Source organism: Setaria viridis, chromosome 9 (genome assembly GCF_005286985.2).
Source record: "Setaria viridis chromosome 9, Setaria_viridis_v4.0, whole genome shotgun sequence".
Classification (NCBI taxonomy): Eukaryota; Viridiplantae; Streptophyta; class Magnoliopsida; order Poales; family Poaceae; genus Setaria; species Setaria viridis.
The window spans coordinates 8165363-8183814 of NC_048271.2; the positions used below are offsets into that span (position 1 = coordinate 8165363).

The 18452-nt window shown below is 45.5% G+C and overlaps 3 protein-coding genes across 4 annotated transcripts; all 3 read left to right on the forward strand.

Annotated features, from left to right (window-relative positions):
- On the forward strand, window positions 1–6754 carry LOC117838763 (uncharacterized). 2 transcript variants are annotated; one of them, XM_034718914.2, is made up of 9 exons: window positions 1–588; window positions 954–1043; window positions 1201–1602; window positions 2297–2432; window positions 2538–2700; window positions 4872–5000; window positions 5650–5844; window positions 6036–6158; window positions 6264–6754. In XM_034718914.2, exons 1-9 carry the CDS (start codon window positions 339–341, stop codon window positions 6363–6365), a joined length of 1590 nt encoding a protein of 529 aa, XP_034574805.1. In that variant the 5' UTR covers window positions 1–338; the 3' UTR covers window positions 6366–6754. The 2 variants fall into 2 exon arrangements, with proteins under 2 accessions (XP_034574805.1, XP_034574806.1); XM_034718915.2 differs by having other exon boundaries at window positions 957–1043.
- Window positions 6755–9769: 3015 nt separating this feature from the next.
- Window positions 9770–11731, forward strand: LOC117837908 (small ribosomal subunit protein eS21). Its single transcript, XM_034717717.2, has 4 exons — window positions 9770–9921; window positions 10421–10502; window positions 10604–10736; window positions 11461–11731. The coding sequence occupies exons 2-4, from the start codon at window positions 10453–10455 to the stop codon at window positions 11521–11523; spliced, it is 246 nt and encodes an 81-aa protein (XP_034573608.1). The 5' UTR covers window positions 9770–9921; window positions 10421–10452; the 3' UTR covers window positions 11524–11731.
- Window positions 11732–13717: 1986 nt separating this feature from the next.
- Window positions 13718–18176, forward strand: LOC117837907 (uncharacterized protein At5g01610). The gene is made up of 2 exons (XM_034717715.2): window positions 13718–14294; window positions 17847–18176. Exons 1-2 carry the CDS (start codon window positions 13788–13790, stop codon window positions 17850–17852), a joined length of 513 nt encoding a protein of 170 aa, XP_034573606.1. The 5' UTR covers window positions 13718–13787; the 3' UTR covers window positions 17853–18176.
- The last annotated feature ends 276 nt before the right edge of the window (window positions 18177–18452 follow it).

Genomic DNA, 18452 nt, shown 5'->3' on the forward strand with positions numbered 1-18452 from the left:
AAGGGAGGCCCCCCCCGAACTGCGAAAGCCGAAACGAAACGTAACGAGACGGAGCGGAGGCGCCGCACCGCACCGCACCGCACCGCAGGCCAGCCCACGCCACCACACACCACCACCTCCGCCTCCTTCTCGCCTCCTCGCCCACCACCTGCATCCACCAAGGCCACCACCACAAGGTTCGCGTTGCGGTGCGCGCCCCGACCCGCCGCGCGGCGAGTCCCCTCTTGGAGATCCCTCCCTCCTCCCAAGCAACCAACCGCCGCCTCTCCGCGCGCCCCCGCGGCGGCCGATCTCGCCTCGCCTCGCCCCCGCCCCGCACGGACGAGGAGGGCGGGGGGATGGGGGCGTGCGTGTCGCGGCCCAGCGCATGCGTGGGGAAGCCCCACACGCCGCGGTCGGGGGACGCCGGCGGCCGGTCGGGCGGCGGGAGCGGGGCGCGGCGCAGGCGCAGCCGCCGCGCGTCCAAGGGGCGGAGGAAGGCGCCGTCGCGCGCCGCGTCGATGGAGACCATCCAGGAGGCCGAGGTGCCCGCCTCGCCGTCCGCGCTCGCCGCCGATCACCGGACGTACAGCAACCCCGCGTTCCAAGGTGGGTGGGTGGGGGGTCGACGGACGGGTTGCTTTCTCCTCTTCCTCTCCCCCGTGCGCCTTCCCCCGCCACGCTGCTCGTTTCGGGGTTGGAGATTCTGATCTCCGGGGGACCATGGGCGCGAGATTGCGCGCTCCAGGGTGGGGTTAAATTAAATTACTGCATCCGGGGATCGTGCGCGTCCAGCAGCAGCTACTCGCTTTCTTTATTCGTATAGCTCGCGGAAGCTTGTGCTACCCTGTTCTGTAGAGTGGGGTTGCAGCTAGTATCCGGGGTACAATTCAGTAGGCATCGAAGTTCGTCGCGTCAATTCGTACTCGCTAGTCCAATTTGACCTGACGTGATTCCCGGGGCCTCTCGTGCAGCAGTGTCCGGGAGCATTGAGGAGGCATGGTACGACTCCTTGGCGATGAGCGAGTCGGACGCCGAGGACGACTTCCACAGCGTGCAAGATGGTACTAAGACTGATGTCATAATGCGATCCTAGCTTGGTAGCTAGGTCCCCCTCACAGCATGATTCAATTTTCAATGGTTTAGTTGAACATGCTGAGCTGCTTTTCATTTGCACACGCTTTTTGATTGAACGGATTGAACTTCATTTTGATCTTGCAGATGCTTGTTCATTGAATGGCTTTGAGAATGAAGCGGCATTGAGCACTAGAGATGGCAACAGTGGGAGCTTCAAGGAAGCTGCACAATCAGGCGAGCATCACCATAGAAAGCCAAAGTCCAGTGAACTGTCAAAGGGAAGCTCGGAGAATGGTGTGAGGACCTCCTTGAGCCATGACGATGTGCTGAGTGTTTCTGGCGAGGATAGCACGCACGGTGGAGGAAGGATACTGGATGATTGCGGGCTTCTGCCTAATAATTGTCTCCCTTGTATTGCCTCTGCTGTTGGAGTAAACGAAAAGAAAAGAGCTCTTTCCTCGAGCCCTACTCATTCAATGAAGATGCCTTCTTTGAAGCTCTCGTTCAAGAAGAAATCTGGTGAAGCTCATCCATCTTCCACACTACGTAAGCATCTCTTAATAAGCCATTTGATTAATAATTAAGATGCCTTTCCCAAAAGCAAAACTGCAGTTTGTACCAGTTTTTGCCAACATGGCACACTTTTCCATGTTATTGTGTTTGATGAGTTAAAACTTTGCCGGCAACTTGCTTGGTTCCTTTCATGACATATTGGTAGTCAAATTATGAGCATCAATAGGACAGTTCATTAAGCAACAAAGAAGAGAAAAGGCAAAAGGTAGCACAGAGAATTGATGCTTTCAAGTAGTGACAATATCTTCATTGCTTGCACGGTTCGCCCTTATCAAATCAATCATCTTTCATTTAATGTTAGCATTGTATTGATAAGACTCTTGCATTGGAACACATCAAAAAGTTAAGATTCCCTAGTTGTACTTATCATTGGTCTGCAGAACAGCAGGAACATAACAGAAATGTAAGGGAGATGCTTATTGAAACAAAGTTATTCGCTGTGAATATGCGGGACATAAGTTTAGAAGGTCTTGCCAGCTTCCCTAAGCTTTTTTGTCGCATGCATGCCATAATTTTTAAGAAATTTCAAGTAACATAGCATCCGTTGAGGTTAACGTGTTGATACACCACAAGTGCTGGGAGTATTTTCTTTCCCTAAAAGATAAAAAATGCCAAACATGTTAACTTTGCTAGGAAATCTATTAAAGTGACTTTTTTTTTGTTTCAGTATCTACGAAGGATTTCCTTGAAAGGCCTCTAGCAGGTAAACAAGTACAGTTATGCTTGTTGGATACGAAACTACTCAACAGCTGGTCTCATATTGATCCTGGTACTTTCCGAGTCCGTGGAGCAAACTATTTTAGGTAAATGCCTTTCTTTCAGTATCATGTTCATATACATTGCGGTTTTGTTTGTAACTCCTGAATGCCTAAATGGGAGCGATCTTAGTTTCAAGTGCACTTTTCCAGGGATAAGAAGAAAGAGCTTGCTCCGAATTATGCTGCATATTATCCATTTGGAGTTGATGTGTACTTATCGCCACAGAAACTCAATCATATATCTCGATTTGTCCAACTTCCTGATATTCAACTCTCCAGCAGACTCCCACCTCTTTTGGTGGTAAATGTACAGGTAAGTCATAAGTATACCGAATACACTTTAGGTGAAACTTTTGTGGGCAGTGCTCTTATTCTCAAACCCTGAATGTATCGAAGCATCCTATGTGAAACAATTTTCTGTTTATTGTATATGCTGGTCCTTTTTCTTTCTCATGATGTTCAATATGTCCAATTGTTACATTTGGAGACACATGTCTAATTAGTCTTAAGGTGGTGAAATGAACTGCATGTCTACTGGCACTGAACATACTTCCTCTGATCGGATATAAGTCCATCTATGTTTGGTCTTAAGTCAAACATTGTTACCATTTACTATCAATGGATAAGATTTTATATAAGATTAACAACACAAGATTGTATTGTTAGATTCATTATGGAAAATACTTTCATAATATATTTTTTTGAGTGAACGACGGAGGGGATGAGAGTCCCCACCTGATTCTTTTCCACTGATGCCGGCAAGCCGGTAATGGACGGTGTGTTCACCGATTACAGAGTTTTGGGCCCTAGGCCAGATTTAATACATGATTAGAGGGGAGGGAAGAGCTTATGCCATAGTGAACAAATTACAGCATACATTGACCACCATTCGATGCGTACGAGGCAGTCGTCCTCGCCATAGCAGTCAGTCTTCCTTGCAGCCGTGGAGCAGACTGCCAAGATTACAAATGTCCAGATGGCCCGCGGCCCGGAAGCCCGCCTAGGAGCCCTTTTTTGGCCCGGTCTAAGCCCGGCCCAGCACGACGGACTTCGTGCCTGTGCTGGTCCAGCCCGGTAGCTAGTGCCGGGTGTGGGCCGCCACCCAGCATGACGGGTGGTCCGGCTTGGCACGGTTTTAGGTGGTGGGCCCGATAAGGCCCGTTAACTTCTCCACCTGACCACCGTACAATTCTCCACTTCTTCTATCCTCATCTTCTCATCCCTCCTCCTCCAGGCTGGAGCCGCTCCCCATCCTCCCTCTGACCTCCATGGTTCCACCTCCCTCCGTCCTCCCTCATCCCTTCGGCGACTCCTCCAGGAGCGGTGACGCGCGAGCTCAGTTCACCGAGCTGGTAGGCAGCAGCGGCGGCGGCACCCTGGGGGCAGCGATCGGGCAGGCGGTGGAGGCCAGCGCGGCCGCATGCACTCCCTTCTCCTCTCCTCCACCATTGGCGCTGCTCCCCCTCTCATCTCCTCCACAGATCCCGGCGGGCGGCGTCGACTTCTCCACCGTGCTTGGGCTGGCACGGGTCTCATCGGGCTGGCCGTGCCAGCCGTGCTGGCCTGGCACGAAATGGGCCCATGGGCCCATGCCTGGCCCGCTGGTGGAGCCTGTGGGCGGGCACGGCCTGGCACGGTGGTGGCGTAGTGCTGGGCCTAGCACGGCACGAAGTTGGCAGGGCCTAGCCGGGCCCGTGCCAGGTCAGGTCAGGCTGCCCGTTTGGACATCTATAGCCAAGATTGGGCTGTTGTGCTTTGAACACAACATCATGCCTGTGTTTCCACAGGCGCCAGCAACATAGGAGGAGGAACGTGGAGAGGAGAGTAGCGGGGACCTCACCTGGAGGTTCAGTGTTCCTAATGGATGCCGGTGATGGCACCGAAGATTCCGGCTATCCGAGCTTGGTCCAGCACTGACGGGCGAATGGGCACTTGGAGAAGAGGTGGTCAGCATCCTCCTCTGCATGTTGACAAAGATCACAAGTGGCTGAGTCGATGATGTTCTTTCGTAGCAGGTTCCTTTTGCACTACAGTTTGTCCTGGACCATGAGCCATCTGAAGAACTTGGCGCGTGGGGACTTTCATAATATATAACTCTTTCCTTGTAAGATAATAATTTTTTATAAATTTGGGAATCAAATTGTCATATTGGAGAGCATGTCAAACTGTTTATGTCCTAATGGACTTATATTTCCGAGCGGACGAAGTATTACTTTAGATGGGTACCAGCTAACACCTATGTTTACCACCAAATAATTTCACGTTAGTGACACTAGTACAAAGGATTAGTCTGAAGCAATTGGTGAGCTCCTTGTAGCATGTTTATTTTGCCTGAAGTATGTTGCACCGCCGTGCCATCATATCAACCTTTTCAAAAAGAAAATATGAATTTCAGTTAGACTTATGCACTATCAATATTTTCACTGAAAGCTGTATGCTCGTCATTATCCAATTAGTGTGTTGACATTCATATGCTTTTCTCAGGTCCCACTATATCCAGCTTCATTGTTTCAGAATGAAACTGATGGGGAAGGGATGAGCTTTGTTCTGTATTTTAGGCTTTCTGATGGTTACTCAAAAGAGCTTCCACCTTTATTCATAGAAAGTATCAGAGTAAGAGCTGGACTGGTCTTAAATACCATTTTCGCTAATATATGTGCTTACTATTTTTTTTAATTTTATATGTAATAATACTGGCGTCCATGTTTAGTCAATGAAAATGAGTAAGATCAGAAAAAGTATGGTAATTATAGACTTAGTATCAAATTCATGCAGGTGATGCAAAGTGGATAATAGTTATTGCCAGCCTCAATGATTGATTTAGTAACTAATCAGCCATGCAGAAATGTATCATGTTTTTCCCAGCATTTGAGCTCAGAATTATTGGTTAGAAGATATCGCATCGCATTCTTTAGGGTGGACTTCAGCTAAGGGTCCTTTTTGGGCTTTTGCCATTCTTTTAACTAAAGCGTCCTACCATTCAAATCCTTACGCTTATTAGTTGATTAAGGTAGAAAAGATGCATATCACTTATGTAGCACATCACATGCAAATAAGAAAAGATGAAGCATTTTTGCATGTTAAAATTTGGTTTCAGTTACCGAATTCTGTTCAGGAAATGTAGTCTCTCTTTATATCATTGATAAGTGTAAAATTTGTTCTTAATCAGTATTTTTTTGGGCTCGATTATCTGTCAACTGTGAAAGCTATTCCTGTTCTACTTATTAATAAGTAAATAATACCTTCCCACCTCCCCAAACAGAGGTTGGTTGATGATCATGTAGAGAAGATAAAGGCTTTTCCAATGGAAACAAGTATACCATTCCGAGAGCGGCTAAAGATACTTGGCCGGGTGGCTAATCTGGAGGATCTTCCTTTGAGTGCAGCGGAGAGGAAGCTAATGCATGCATACAATGAGAAGCCTGTGCTTTCTAGGCCACAGCATGAATTTTACTTGGTTAGTTTTGTTTATTTCTTGAAATTGTTTTTTGGTATTCATCAATGTTCTTTAGAAAGAAATGCAATGTTGTTTCAAAAAAAGAAAGAAAGAATACAACATCATAGTCTCGTAGAAGTATCTTGTTTGGACCATATACTTTGAACTCACTCTCAAGAAGGAATATGGACTCATGCTCTGCTTCTCTGCAGGGTGATAACTACTTTGAGATTGACATTGACATGCACAGATTTAGCTACATCTCAAGGAAAGGTTTTGAAACATTTTTGGACAGGCTAAAAGCATGCGTTTTAGACGTTGGGCTGACTATTCAGGTATGCCAATTGTAAATGACACCATGTTCTTTGCTATGCAATATTGTATTTTCCCAGAAAAAAAAGATTGGTCAGGTCATTAAATGTGCTCATTTCTGACTGCAGGGAAATAAAGCTGAAGAGCTGCCCGAGCAGATCTTGTGCTGTGTTAGGTTGAATGGGATTGATTACACCAAATATCAGCAGCTTTTGACACATGGTGCCTGAAATCGACGCTTACAAGAATCAGCTAACAGATGGCTGGCTGCTGAGATGTAACCATGCCTGGACCAGGCTCCTGGAGATTTCAGACTGGGAGCCGCGTCTGACTAGCACCACTGCTGTTGAAACGCCCTCATCTGAGTCAATGGAGCTGTGATCGTGTGACATTGCATATAAGTAACATTAACAGGAGAGCAAGGGAGTGACTCAGTGACCGCAGGCTGGCCCCATCAGAATCCGTGGTGCTATATATAGAGGTTTCTTTCTGAAACTGTAAAAAACGGGGGAGACTGCGGTACATGTAAATCTGTAAATCATTGCTCAAGAGCTCCGGTTGCCTCCCTTGTTGCCACTCAACGTTCTAGATTTAGTAAATATATCACTAATTTTGCGTATGATTGAGTAGGTTTAGGCACACTGGAACTTGTAGAGGTTCTTTTCTTTTCCGTGAATACCATCTACGCAAACAGTGGCCGGCTCGTAAATTATCTTGAAAAGATCAAAAGAGAAGAAATAGGGTATGCTCTTGGTGCAAATTCTCGTGTAAAGCTCAGATGATGCGTAGCTAGTAACTTTGAAAGCTTCTAGGGATTGGGTAGACTTTGAAAGCTTCTAGGAATTGAGTTGTATGTCATTGGAAATGTAGCCCATCCCTGCCATCAAAATTTAGTCCATTCCTTCACTGCCACTAAAAATTTAACTTCTTCCCTTCTACGCCGTTACGGTCACCGTGTAACTTCATCCCTTCTACGCCATTACTGTCACAACACGGTGACATGGCTGTTAAGGCTATCTGAGAAGGGTGTTAAAATTTAACACCCTACTTTTAATTATTTTTAACATTTTCCTATCCAAACACTTGTGTTAAAAGTAAGGTGTTAAAGTTTAACACATTGTGTTAAAAGTAAGGTGTTAAAGTTTAACACATGGAGGGAGTGTTAAAACTTACTAAAGGTGTTAAAAGTGGTTCCCCTCTCCACTTTTTCCCAGGTTACCACTTCTCTCTCCTCCCTCTCTCTCTACCGGCCATAAATAAGGGGGCAATGGAGTAATTTCCCACCAAAAGTGTTAAAATTTAACACATCATCCAAACACCTCAATGTGTTAAACTTTAGCACTCTATTTAACACTTGTTAAATTTTAACACAGGATATCCAAACATGCCCTGACTGGTGGTGGAAAAGATAATATTACCCCTGAATAGAAGAGATGAAACATTTTTTTCACCTTATGCCATTGCAGACGCTCATACAGAAAATTGAATAAGAGATTGTGACGGAGCCAAAGATACCGGAGGAGATCCTGCAGGAGGTGGGCATCAATGCAATGCTGCAGCGACAAGATCGAGAACCTCGAGCGGGAGATCAGCGACCATGCCTCAAAGACCTCGGACCTGTTCGCTTCAGCTTATAAGTCGGCTGAAAAGCTGAAACGGCTGATTTGTTGTGAGAGGAAAACACTGTTTGGTGGTTGATAAGCCGGCTAAATAAGCTGAAGCGAACATGCCGCTCGCTTTCACAGCATCTCAAGGCAGACCAAGAGCACAATCCTCCTCATCCTCACTGAGTCTCCACCTGCCCGCCGCCTTCGCCGGCGCTCGTACATAAAGCCAAGCTGTGGGCCTGCCGCACGCCGGTTTCTCCAATGCAAGAAGCCAAGAACAGCCGCACCTCTCCTCCTCGTCCAACCAAGGTACGAGTACTTAGGCTCCGTTTGGAGAGGGTGCACCTCACTTTTTAGCACATTTTAGCACTTGGGCTCCTAAATAGGGGTGCTAAAAGAGATGTGCTAAAGTTTAGCACCCCTATTTTCTTTAGCACACCTAAGAGGTGCTAAAATGTGCTAATGGGTGCTAAAAGTGATCCCAAGCCTATTTTCTGTTGCCCCCTCTCTCCTCTCCACTTTTCCCCAAGCCAATCATAAATGAGGGTAATAGCCAGTCATTTCTCACCAATGTGCTAAATTTTAGCACTGTATCCAAATAACCCCAAGTGATAAACTTTAGCACTCCATTCGAAGGTGCTAAAGTTTAGCATTGTGTATCCAAACGGGGTTTTAATACACTCGCATCTGGTTGTGTATGCCTCCACTCAAGAACCAATTGGGTTCCTCTGCCACAGCAAATTGATTCCAAATTTTTACATCTTGAACCTAGAGCAACTGTCTCGTTTTGTTGTTTCGTTTCGCAAAGATCTCGCAGCTCGCATCGCTAGATGGAGCTCGCTATATATGGTGGATCCGTTGCCGGCCAACGGCAGGAAGCGCAAAGCCCCCGTGCTCCTCCGGCCTGGGTCCCGTGGTTCCTCACGCTCTCCGGCTCGGAGTCCGAATCAGGCGGCCCCTGCTCGACAATCGCTTTCGACGCTGCTGACCTCGGCTGAAACCACTGTCGCGCCGCACAGGGGTCCATGCCCATGGCTGCATCGGGTGGCCTCGTCTTCCACCGCGCATCGGCCACGGGCGCCCTCATCGTCCCCAAGCGGCTGACAGGCGCATCGCACGCACTCCCACGCCGCCGCAGCAGGGCGCGGACGGAGGGCCCCGTCGGCGTTGGTGGTGATTGCGGATAAGGTCGGGAGAGGGGTAAAAAGGAAAAACGGCGTTGGCCGGATGCGTTTTAACGGCGTTACGGTGGTTTTGGGGAAAAATAACGGCAATGGCATAAAGTTATATTTCCAGTGGCACTGAAGGGTGGGCTTAAATTTGGATGGCACAGAAGGGACAGGGAATTCTCCCATGAAAATTAAGAAGTCAACCCAGTGAGAAGTTGTGAGTGCGGAACGTACCTGCTGTTCAGTTCAGTGGGGTTGTGCTGAAAACACAATAGACAATAGCAATAATGGCAGTTTTGTTTACTCTAATGGCCGGTTTGCAGGCTCCAGCTTTAAGCTCCAGAATTTAGGCTAATCCCAATGAAGAGTTTCATTTTGATGTTTCCAAGATAGCCACATAAGCAACATGAAAATGAAATTGTGTTTGAAACTATCTCTACAATGCAAAATTTCATGGTGTGGTTTCATATGCACTACATACAAGACACAAACTGTGTTGGTAACTGTGCATACATGGTTTCATCTAGATGAAACCCCTCTTACCTCTCTCCTCATTAACTCACTGCCACATCATAAAAAATGCTGACATGGCACCCTAATTAATGTGCATGAAACCTCTATGAAACCTGCAGATTAGTCTTAGAATTTGTAGGATAAAATAAAGTGGTTTAACTATTTATGATTTAATGCAAAATTAAGAACAGCACGGCTCAACGAAAATATCGACAGCTGGACAAAATTTTTAGTGCTGGAGTTCTGCTAAATAGGTTCAAACATATAACATTAAAAAATTGGGCCTTTAGGACCCATCCATCAGAGGGGCATGGCCGCGGCCCAAACGGTGGCTGGTGGTGGGCTCAGAACCGAACACTAGGGTTACGATCCTGCTCGGCTCGTCCTCTGGTATATATACCTCCTATTCCTTCACGCCGCCGCCGCTGCTGCCTTTCGGTCTCCCCCGACTCTCGGCGCCGCCGCTGCCGCCGCTGGTCTACGAAGAGATCTTGAAGGTGAGTTGCATTGCCGATGTGTGTATTCCACCACCTCTTTTGCTCCAGTTCGTATGCGCGAGCACGGCTTATCGCTAGGCGAGGCCTCGCACTAGGATCTGCACTTGGTAGTTCACTATCCAATTCGGTAGGTCGAAGCATGTCATTCAGGATCCAGGTAGCTTCGCGTGTAAGGTGCTAGAACGCGGTGTCTTATGATTCATTGAATTGTGCCATTTGACGGTAGTTTATCCTTCTTGGGCCCTGTTTGTTTACCGGTTACCCCCGGATCATATAATCCAGCTTATATTTGTGAAAGAAAAAAAAGTAAAAATAAGCTGAAATATTTGGTCCAGAGCAACTTATATCATTTGAGGTGTTTGTTGACCATGTGAGCTCTATATAAACTGGATTATAAAGTTATTGTTTTCTCGTTTGATGCTGAATTGATCCCTTCTTTATGTGTGGAAGTTGCAACTGAACTGTGTATGCGCCTGATTGTTTGCTTCTGCGCTCGCAGTCGCTGCTGCGGTAGCTTTCCCAGCCGTCACCATGGAGAACGAGGAGGGTAAGATGGTGGACCTCTATGTCCCCAGGAAGTGGTAAGTTTTGCTCCAATTTTCTTGTTTGCTTCTGTAGTGATTGGTGGTTATGCCTGTGTGTCGTGTGATTGCTGAGCTGTGTTTTCATTTGTTTCCTGTAGCTCTGCCACGAACAGGATCATCATTGCCAAGGACCATGCCTCTGTGCAGATCAACATCGGGCACTTGGATGAGAACGGTCTGTATGATGGCCACTTCACCACGTTTGCTCTCTCTGGATTTGTCCGTGCTCAGGTAATTATCCTTGTTGCAGTCTGAATGGGTTGTCTAACACGAATAAAGGATATTTTTCATATGCAGCTTTCGGTTGTAAGTGTGCACAGGCTACTAGTTTTGTATTGTTGTAAGCTTTTAATTGTGAGTGTGCACAGGTTTCTAGTTTTGTATTGTTATAAGTACCCACCTACAAGATTTCCTTACAGTGGATTTGCATGCCAATAATTGCTGGGTACCTGCCTACCAGATTTTCTCACTGCAGATTTGCATGGCATTATACCATGCGTCATTATATATAAATGTTCAACATCTGTTTCACCTTCTATGCTTGATCATGAGTTGCCTGTTTGATTTATTGTGCCCCCATATTATTGAGTAAAGCATTCCCATGCTAAGAATATGTAAGTTTTCTATGCATTTTAAGTTTCAAATATGCAATGAAGTTGCCAAGTATATGAAATGTGAAATTTGTATTTGCAGTTAGATGGTTCTTTGGCTGCATTTACTTTGTCTGTTGTCAAGTGCTCTTATTTTGCTGAACACAATTAGCTCACCAATTTACCCTTTTGTCACTTTATCTAGCACTTAAGCATGGCAATTGCTGGAGTTAAAGCTGTTTGTTCTAATGTACCAAGCTTTTTTGTTTAGTGACTTGTGTTCTGTTCTCTGTGAATAGTAGAAAGCATGTCATCTTAGTTGCTAGCAAATTGCTGGTTCTGATTTCACGTTCTGGTTCTGGCAGGGTGATGCTGACAGCTCATTGGACAGGCTGTGGCAGAAGAGGAAGGCCGAGATCAAGCAGTAGTGGATCTTGCTTGCTTTTAGTTTCCCCAGAAATCAGAATTGACTCTTATGATAGGTCAGACCCTGCTTTGGTGAAGTTTTGATTTCTGTGTTGTGAAATCGGATACGATGCTGTACGTTCAGTTGGTACTGAAGAAGTATGGTCTGGTGGGTCAGTTTTTAGCTTGTTAAGATAATCAAGGATTTTAGAAAAATTGCCAGTTCTCTGATATTGCACCTGTGCTTTGCTGTTGTTGATCATGCTTTGTCTGGGAGTCATATGGCTTTATCTGCTGTGCATCTGTTGCTTTGCTATTTACTTTAGAAAATCACCAAACGCTTGCTGGATGAATTATGTTCGTACCATGCGGTTTGCCAATCACCAAAATTGAATGTTTGGTTATCTGATGGATGCTAGAGGGACTGCATTTTGGTATTGGTGCTTAACTGCATCAGCAGTTAGAGTAGCGTTACCAAGAGGGTTTACAATAGTCTCATCGTCTCATGCATTGACACGAATGACACGTTTTTAAGATTACTTAACAGTCAACCCATGCCTTATAAGTGCTAGAGCTATATAATTTTTTTTAATTTATGCATATGAAAAAGGAAATATTATGAGTTGCATAACAACGGCATTTCTCTCTCTTCTCGCTCTCTCTCTTCCATATCATAGAAAATTCTAGACTTATGAGATCACTTACGTTTACGTGTACCAATGCTTTTAGATTCGGTTCTGTTCGTTGTGCCAAACCAGATTAGCAATTATATGGGTTCGTCTTTTTCTTCTCCCGAATTTATCTATCCCGCTCATAATTTGTCTACAACAAATCCATTAGGAAACGGTGGTTACGGTAGTCCGATGCTGCGTTAACGTCTGCTTCTGTTTTAATGTCAATCGAGAGCTTTTGTCTTCTTGCTGCTTCGGATTTTTATATCATGCTGTTAGCTGCGTCAGCAATGAGAATAGCATCCGCAGACCAAGAGGATAAACATTCCTGGAGGATGGCCGTACCACGTCTTGGCATTGACTTGAGAGCTACGTGCAGATCGAACGCAAAAGATTTGTTCCTCACCTGTAGCTCAAGCCATAACACAGTACCCAACGTCCCTAAAGAGTTTGGTGAGATCAATGCTATGCTACTGGAAGATTAGTTAGAAGCTTTTTGTCGGCGCCTGCTCCGTCAACGCTGTTTCAGAGATTAGTTAGAGGCTTTATCGGTCGGCACCCTTTTACTTGTTTGCAGGCATGATCAGGACTAATAATTCGAGGTCAGCTGCGATGCTTTGGAAGCAAGCAACGAGGGCAGGCAAGGCAGGCATGGAAAAGGGCAAACGTCTGGTGACTTGGCGTACCGGCTGACAGGCTCGCACGGCTGTGCTTCCACCGACACTGAAACTGCAGTAGAGTCCTAATACAGATACTCATAACGCATCAGCGCAACTCTATTCCCCTTAGACGAATTTGTGTCGGGAGTAGAAGTGTAACCTGAATACCTGATCGTGTGCCAAGTTTCTGCATCCCGAACGATGTGTGCGTACTCCAATTGTACCTGCCAGTCTCACAGCCAGTGAGGCTGCAATGGACAGGATCAGCGATCAAGGCCAACTACTCCGGCTACCTGATCGCGTGTCGCCTTCGATACTCGTATATATCTTGGGATTTTTCTCGAGAGGAATCTCGAGCTGATTGATGGCCGAAATCAATCGAAGCGGCCGGGTACATCGGCCGGCGAAGAACAGATTAGGAGGGGGTCCCTCCAGCTGAAACGATAGCGACGTGGCGTGATGATTTGCTAGTTGCTACTTCTAGAAGGCGACCTTCAGTTTCGGTGGGAGTCTTTCACAGGGGAAAGCTCCACCAGTCAGTGTTAAAATCCAACGTAGAGAAACCAGGCAGATTCGCGTGTTAATAAATTCTCCATGCAAACTGAATTGGGCTCAGCCATCATTAATGCGGCAAAATTTTCTCATGTTCCAAGTTAATTCTCAATGCAAATTTAGTCTGATGAGAAAACAAAAGGAATAAAAATAGTGCTAGGATGATATATCTTCATGATGTGGTGTGTGAACATATTCTGGGTGACCGTCGTATCTAATCCCAACCACTCTCTTTGATTAAGAACCAGTGTACCAGTCCAAATTGCTTGTCCCTCAAGTATAAAGAAAAAGGAAAAAAAAAATTCCAATCCAAGTCAAGAACCAGTTTAAAGGCTACTCGGTCTTCCGCATCCCCAAAACGCGAGCACCCACAGCCCCCCAAAAAATCCCAAACCCCCAACGGCCATGTCTCCGCTGCCCCGCCGCCTCCTCCTCCTCCTCCTCGCCGTCTCCGCCGCCGCCACCGCGGCGGGCGGCGCGTCGCTCAAGGGCGCGGCGAACGACCTGCTCCCCAAGTACGGACTCCCCAAGGGGCTCATCCCGGACTCCGTCGCCTCGTACACCTTCGACAAGGCCACGGGCGCCTTCGAGATCCACCTCGCCAGCACCTGCTACGTCCACTTCGGCTCCCACCTCGTCTACTACGAGAGGACCATCACGGGGAAGCTCTCCAAGGGCGCCATCTCCGACCTCTCCGGCGTCCAGGCCAAGAAGCTCTTCCTCTGGGTCTACGTCACGGGGATGGTCGCGCACCCCGACAAGGGCACCATCGAGTTCCAGGCCGGCTTCGTCTCCGAGTCGCTATCGGCGTCCATGTTCGACGAGGTGCCCACCTGCGGATCTGGTGTCGGCGCGCAGCTACGCGGCGCCGCGGGGGTGATCGGGGAGCTCGGCCTGCTCCCCGTTGCGCAGGTATGCTTTCTTATTGTTCTGTTGCCCAGAGCGGAATTAGTTCGGTGATGGATGGGAACTAGATCTCTTGACATAGTGCTTCACTTTTGTTTGCTTCAAATCTAGCTGAATTTTGATCTCTGCATGCTAAGTAGTTTTTTTGGCTCATTTAGATAGAGAGATTGATTCGTGAGGTGCTGTGTACTTGGGATGCACGATCTGACTTAACGAGCCAATTTGACCTTGGTATAGGCTTAGTTTCAGCTTAACCAACAGCTGTTGACTTGTTTTGATGGATTGATTTTAGCGTTGCATGCTAACGAGTCCCCAACTGGCTGATGCAGTAGTTTTTTGGCTCATTAGATAGAGAGATTGATTTGTGAGGTGCTGTGTATTTGGGATGCACGATCTGATTTAAGAAGCCAATTTGACCTTGGTATCGTCTTAGTTTCAGCTTAACCAACAGTTGTTGGCTTGTTCTGATGGGTTGATTTTAGCGTTGCATGCTCACAAGTCCCCAACTGGCTCAGTAATGCATAATTTTTTCTACGAGGTGGCTATTTTTGGTTTTGACTTGGTTGTGTGGTTGAGTTGTCACATGAGATGCGTCCTGGTTTCAAGCGAGCTGGCTGCTTGAGTGTAAACAAAATCCTAGGTGGAACTAGGTGACTTTATATTAAGAAGAAATAGGCACCCAAATTCGCCTCAACAAGTATCCGGACTGGTGGTCTGGTGTGCGTCCAGGCCCTTATCCAACTCAGTTAGGCTCAGTTGCCACCTGGATAAGAGTGTAGCCCGGATAGAACTTATTATCATGGTTATGGAATGTTGAAGACAGACTAGATGTTGTTTGGGTATACCCCAGAGTTGGTTTTCTTTTTCATCTTAGACATCCTCTGCTCATGTCACCTATCTGGCGAACTAAACAACTTCACAACTTGTTTTGCATGAGTTACATCGCTTGATCAAATATACACATCGATCCTGCTTGCATTTTCTAATCCCCTTTCCACTGACTGAGTTTGTCTGATCAAGCCATCTAACACTCCGTTGCAGCAATCAATTGAATGCGCCATTAGGCAACTCCACCAGAGATGTGAATATTGGGATCACTTGTAATAGTTACGAGGATGATGCATGAGTACCTCTAATACTTAGGATAAGGAAAATGAGCGCTATTGTGAATATATTGTGGGGTATACTGCCCACAGCTAAGCACTGCCATTTGTATTACTCCGTCTCTTTCTTAAATAGTTAGCACGACCTTTTCTGGGGGGCCAAGATATGAAAAGAGCAAATTTATGAAGTTAGTAGTTGCAGGGGTATTGGTTTCAAGGGTTTTACAAGTTCAGACTTGTTGAAGAACTCTGTTTTGAATGACTACTGTAGTGATATTTGTTGAAAAATAATTTGAATAATTATCTGTCTACATTTGACTGTAACTGTACAGTAATAAAATTGCTACTCAGAAGCTACTACAGTCCAGGGATTAAACACTTATTTAATGTGTTGGCATTTATTTCTTTCATTTGATGCTTTCACCTATGTGCCAGCAGTGCACTTCGGCATTTGCTCCTCACGGCCTCATATTGTTAGCATTAACCTGAAACGGCTCAAGTATTGATTTTAGTAGATTCATGGAACTACAACCATATTTTTTGCCTTTCCAAATTTACTGTTAAGTACAAATATAAGAAATACGACAACTTAGCTTCACAACTTATATGGTGGACCGCATCAGTATGTTAGTCATGGGTGCTTCATAATAGAGTGGACAGGATTCCCTCACCTATTTTCTTGTTAACTGTACTGCCAAATGGCCACGAGCTGTGACATGGCCATCTTAAATCACAATCTTCTAGCCTAAAGCTGGAATGTTATGGCTAAATTTTGATGGTAAGGTAAGTCTGTTTAGCTAGGGGCCCTAGCATCTACTAGAACTTGCCCTTCTAGCATATCACAAAACGCCATTTTTTCTTTGACATACCACTTATGATGATCTAGTGACAGCATCATGGACCACTTGGTGCTGAGACCTGGGAATTCTAGCTCCATATGTGATAGGACTATATGAATCCTAAGTTAGGAACTAATTTGTGGGATAATGTTCTGCACTGAATTAATTTTCCACTGTTGTCTGCAAATATGGGCTGGGAGTTTTTAGTTTGGAATATTAATTGTTTTGAACTGAATTAGGACAAATTTTGAGAGAAAATCACGCCTGCACTATCCTGTGCTTTAGTGAAACCGGTGCTTATAGCAATTTGAAGACTGTTTAATAGTTCATATTATGTTCACTGTCAGTTTGTTTCTTATGTTGTATGTCTTATTTGAAGTATAAGAAAGTCAATTATGCCACATGGTGCATTTTGTTGGACCAAATAGGAACATGACTTTTCTCCCCCTGCAATAGGTGTGACTGTTTGGATTAGCCAATTAATTACTCAAGCAATAAAAGATAACAAGTTTAGTTTTCTTTTAAGGGACTATGATTTAGAGTAGTTTATCATTCTATTTGGATTCTATTTGTTGCAATAAAGGCACTGACTAGTATCTAGTGCATTTTAGTAATCCCTTGAGCTTTTGATTCTGTTCTTACAAGGTGGATCTAGTAGTATTTTACTACCCTGGTTTGGGCCCTTACATTAGAAATCAGCTCACCATGGATAATGACTGCATGTGATACCTTTAGCACAGAGCATGGAATCTTGGAACGTAATTATCTACGAAATACTGAAAACTATATGCTTTTTTAGGTCTGCATGAACAAGTTAGAAAGAGACTACTCTAATAGCACAAGTCCAGAACATCAAATGAATAAGAACAGCTGGAGTAACTGGTTTCTAATACATAGCATCATATCTTGGGGTGTATTTACTTGTGAAATACAAATACGTATATGCTTTGCCTCTGATGTCGTTGGCAGTTCTGATTCTTGTTGGGATGTTTTAGACGCGATTCACAGGAGGGGCTCACGTGGCAGGTGCTGGTATAGTGGTTCATCGAGAGAAGCTAGAGGGGTTGTTTTATTGCTCAATTCACACAAAGCACAATGCCATCCTCTTAATTAATCCAACCCTAAGCCTCCTGCTTTGGCACGAATGCAACCAAACTATACTCAAGACTCGTAACTTTTCTATCCTCTAACTGGGCTGTAGAACATGGATTGACTCTTCCAGTTCACCATGGACCCTGCTCCAAAATCTGAATGACTGTTGCTGCATTCATCATGGATATTTGGTTTTGTTTTCGTTTTGTGGGATCGTGGTACAAATATTTGGCAGTCAACGGGTTTGGGGAACTGGATTTAGGCATATTATTGGCCATTGAGTATAATGTTGCAATGATTCGAGAAAGAAACTGTTGCGTCATATCATATTTTTGTTGGACTGGTCTCTGCTTTGCGGCTTGTCTTACGCTGAGCACTCATGATGTCAACCAAGTAGGCATCTGCATGAAAGTCAAGTTGGATACAATAGTTTGTCTCCGCGTGATTATTTATTGTAGTTACTTTCCAAGTAATTACGACCTCAGTGCTAATAAATTTTACAATGCCTATTTTTCTCCTTCCAGGCCTAAACCTCGAGTTGAGCATCCGCTTCCAGCGACCTCCAGGACCTTCGAGTTTGCTGTCGCGGGAGGCCTAGAGTGCAGGAAGTTCAGCTGTCGTCTGTTCTGCCTGTAACCATACCTGGTTGTTGCTCCCATCTCAATGGTAGTGGATCCTCTGTAGAAATGTATATCCATCTGCTGTTCCTGAACCTGTGTAGGTCGTAGATAAAATCCTCAATCTCTTTGTGCTCATAGTCCCGGATTTCATGTATTTGTGGAACCATGAGCTGCCCCAGAAGTGAAGCGGCACTAGAACGATGCCACTGTTTAATTGATGCGTGGTTCTGCTGAGCTTATCATCTTTCTTGGACGTCGTATGCTGCTGCTATTTCATCCTGTGCGGGCGCCATGAAAAGTTCGGTCTGGTGGGTGATTGATTTTGTTATGTTAATTTGCTAACTGGTGTTGGTCACCACTCACCAGATGTTTTATACACTCTCTCCTTTGTTAGGAAAACAAAATCGTGCCGTTTAAGTCCAAAGAGAAACGCAATTCTGAAGGCATGCAGCAATACCTCCATTACATATCCAACCTGTATGAACAACTAACAGCAACGTTCGTTTGTCA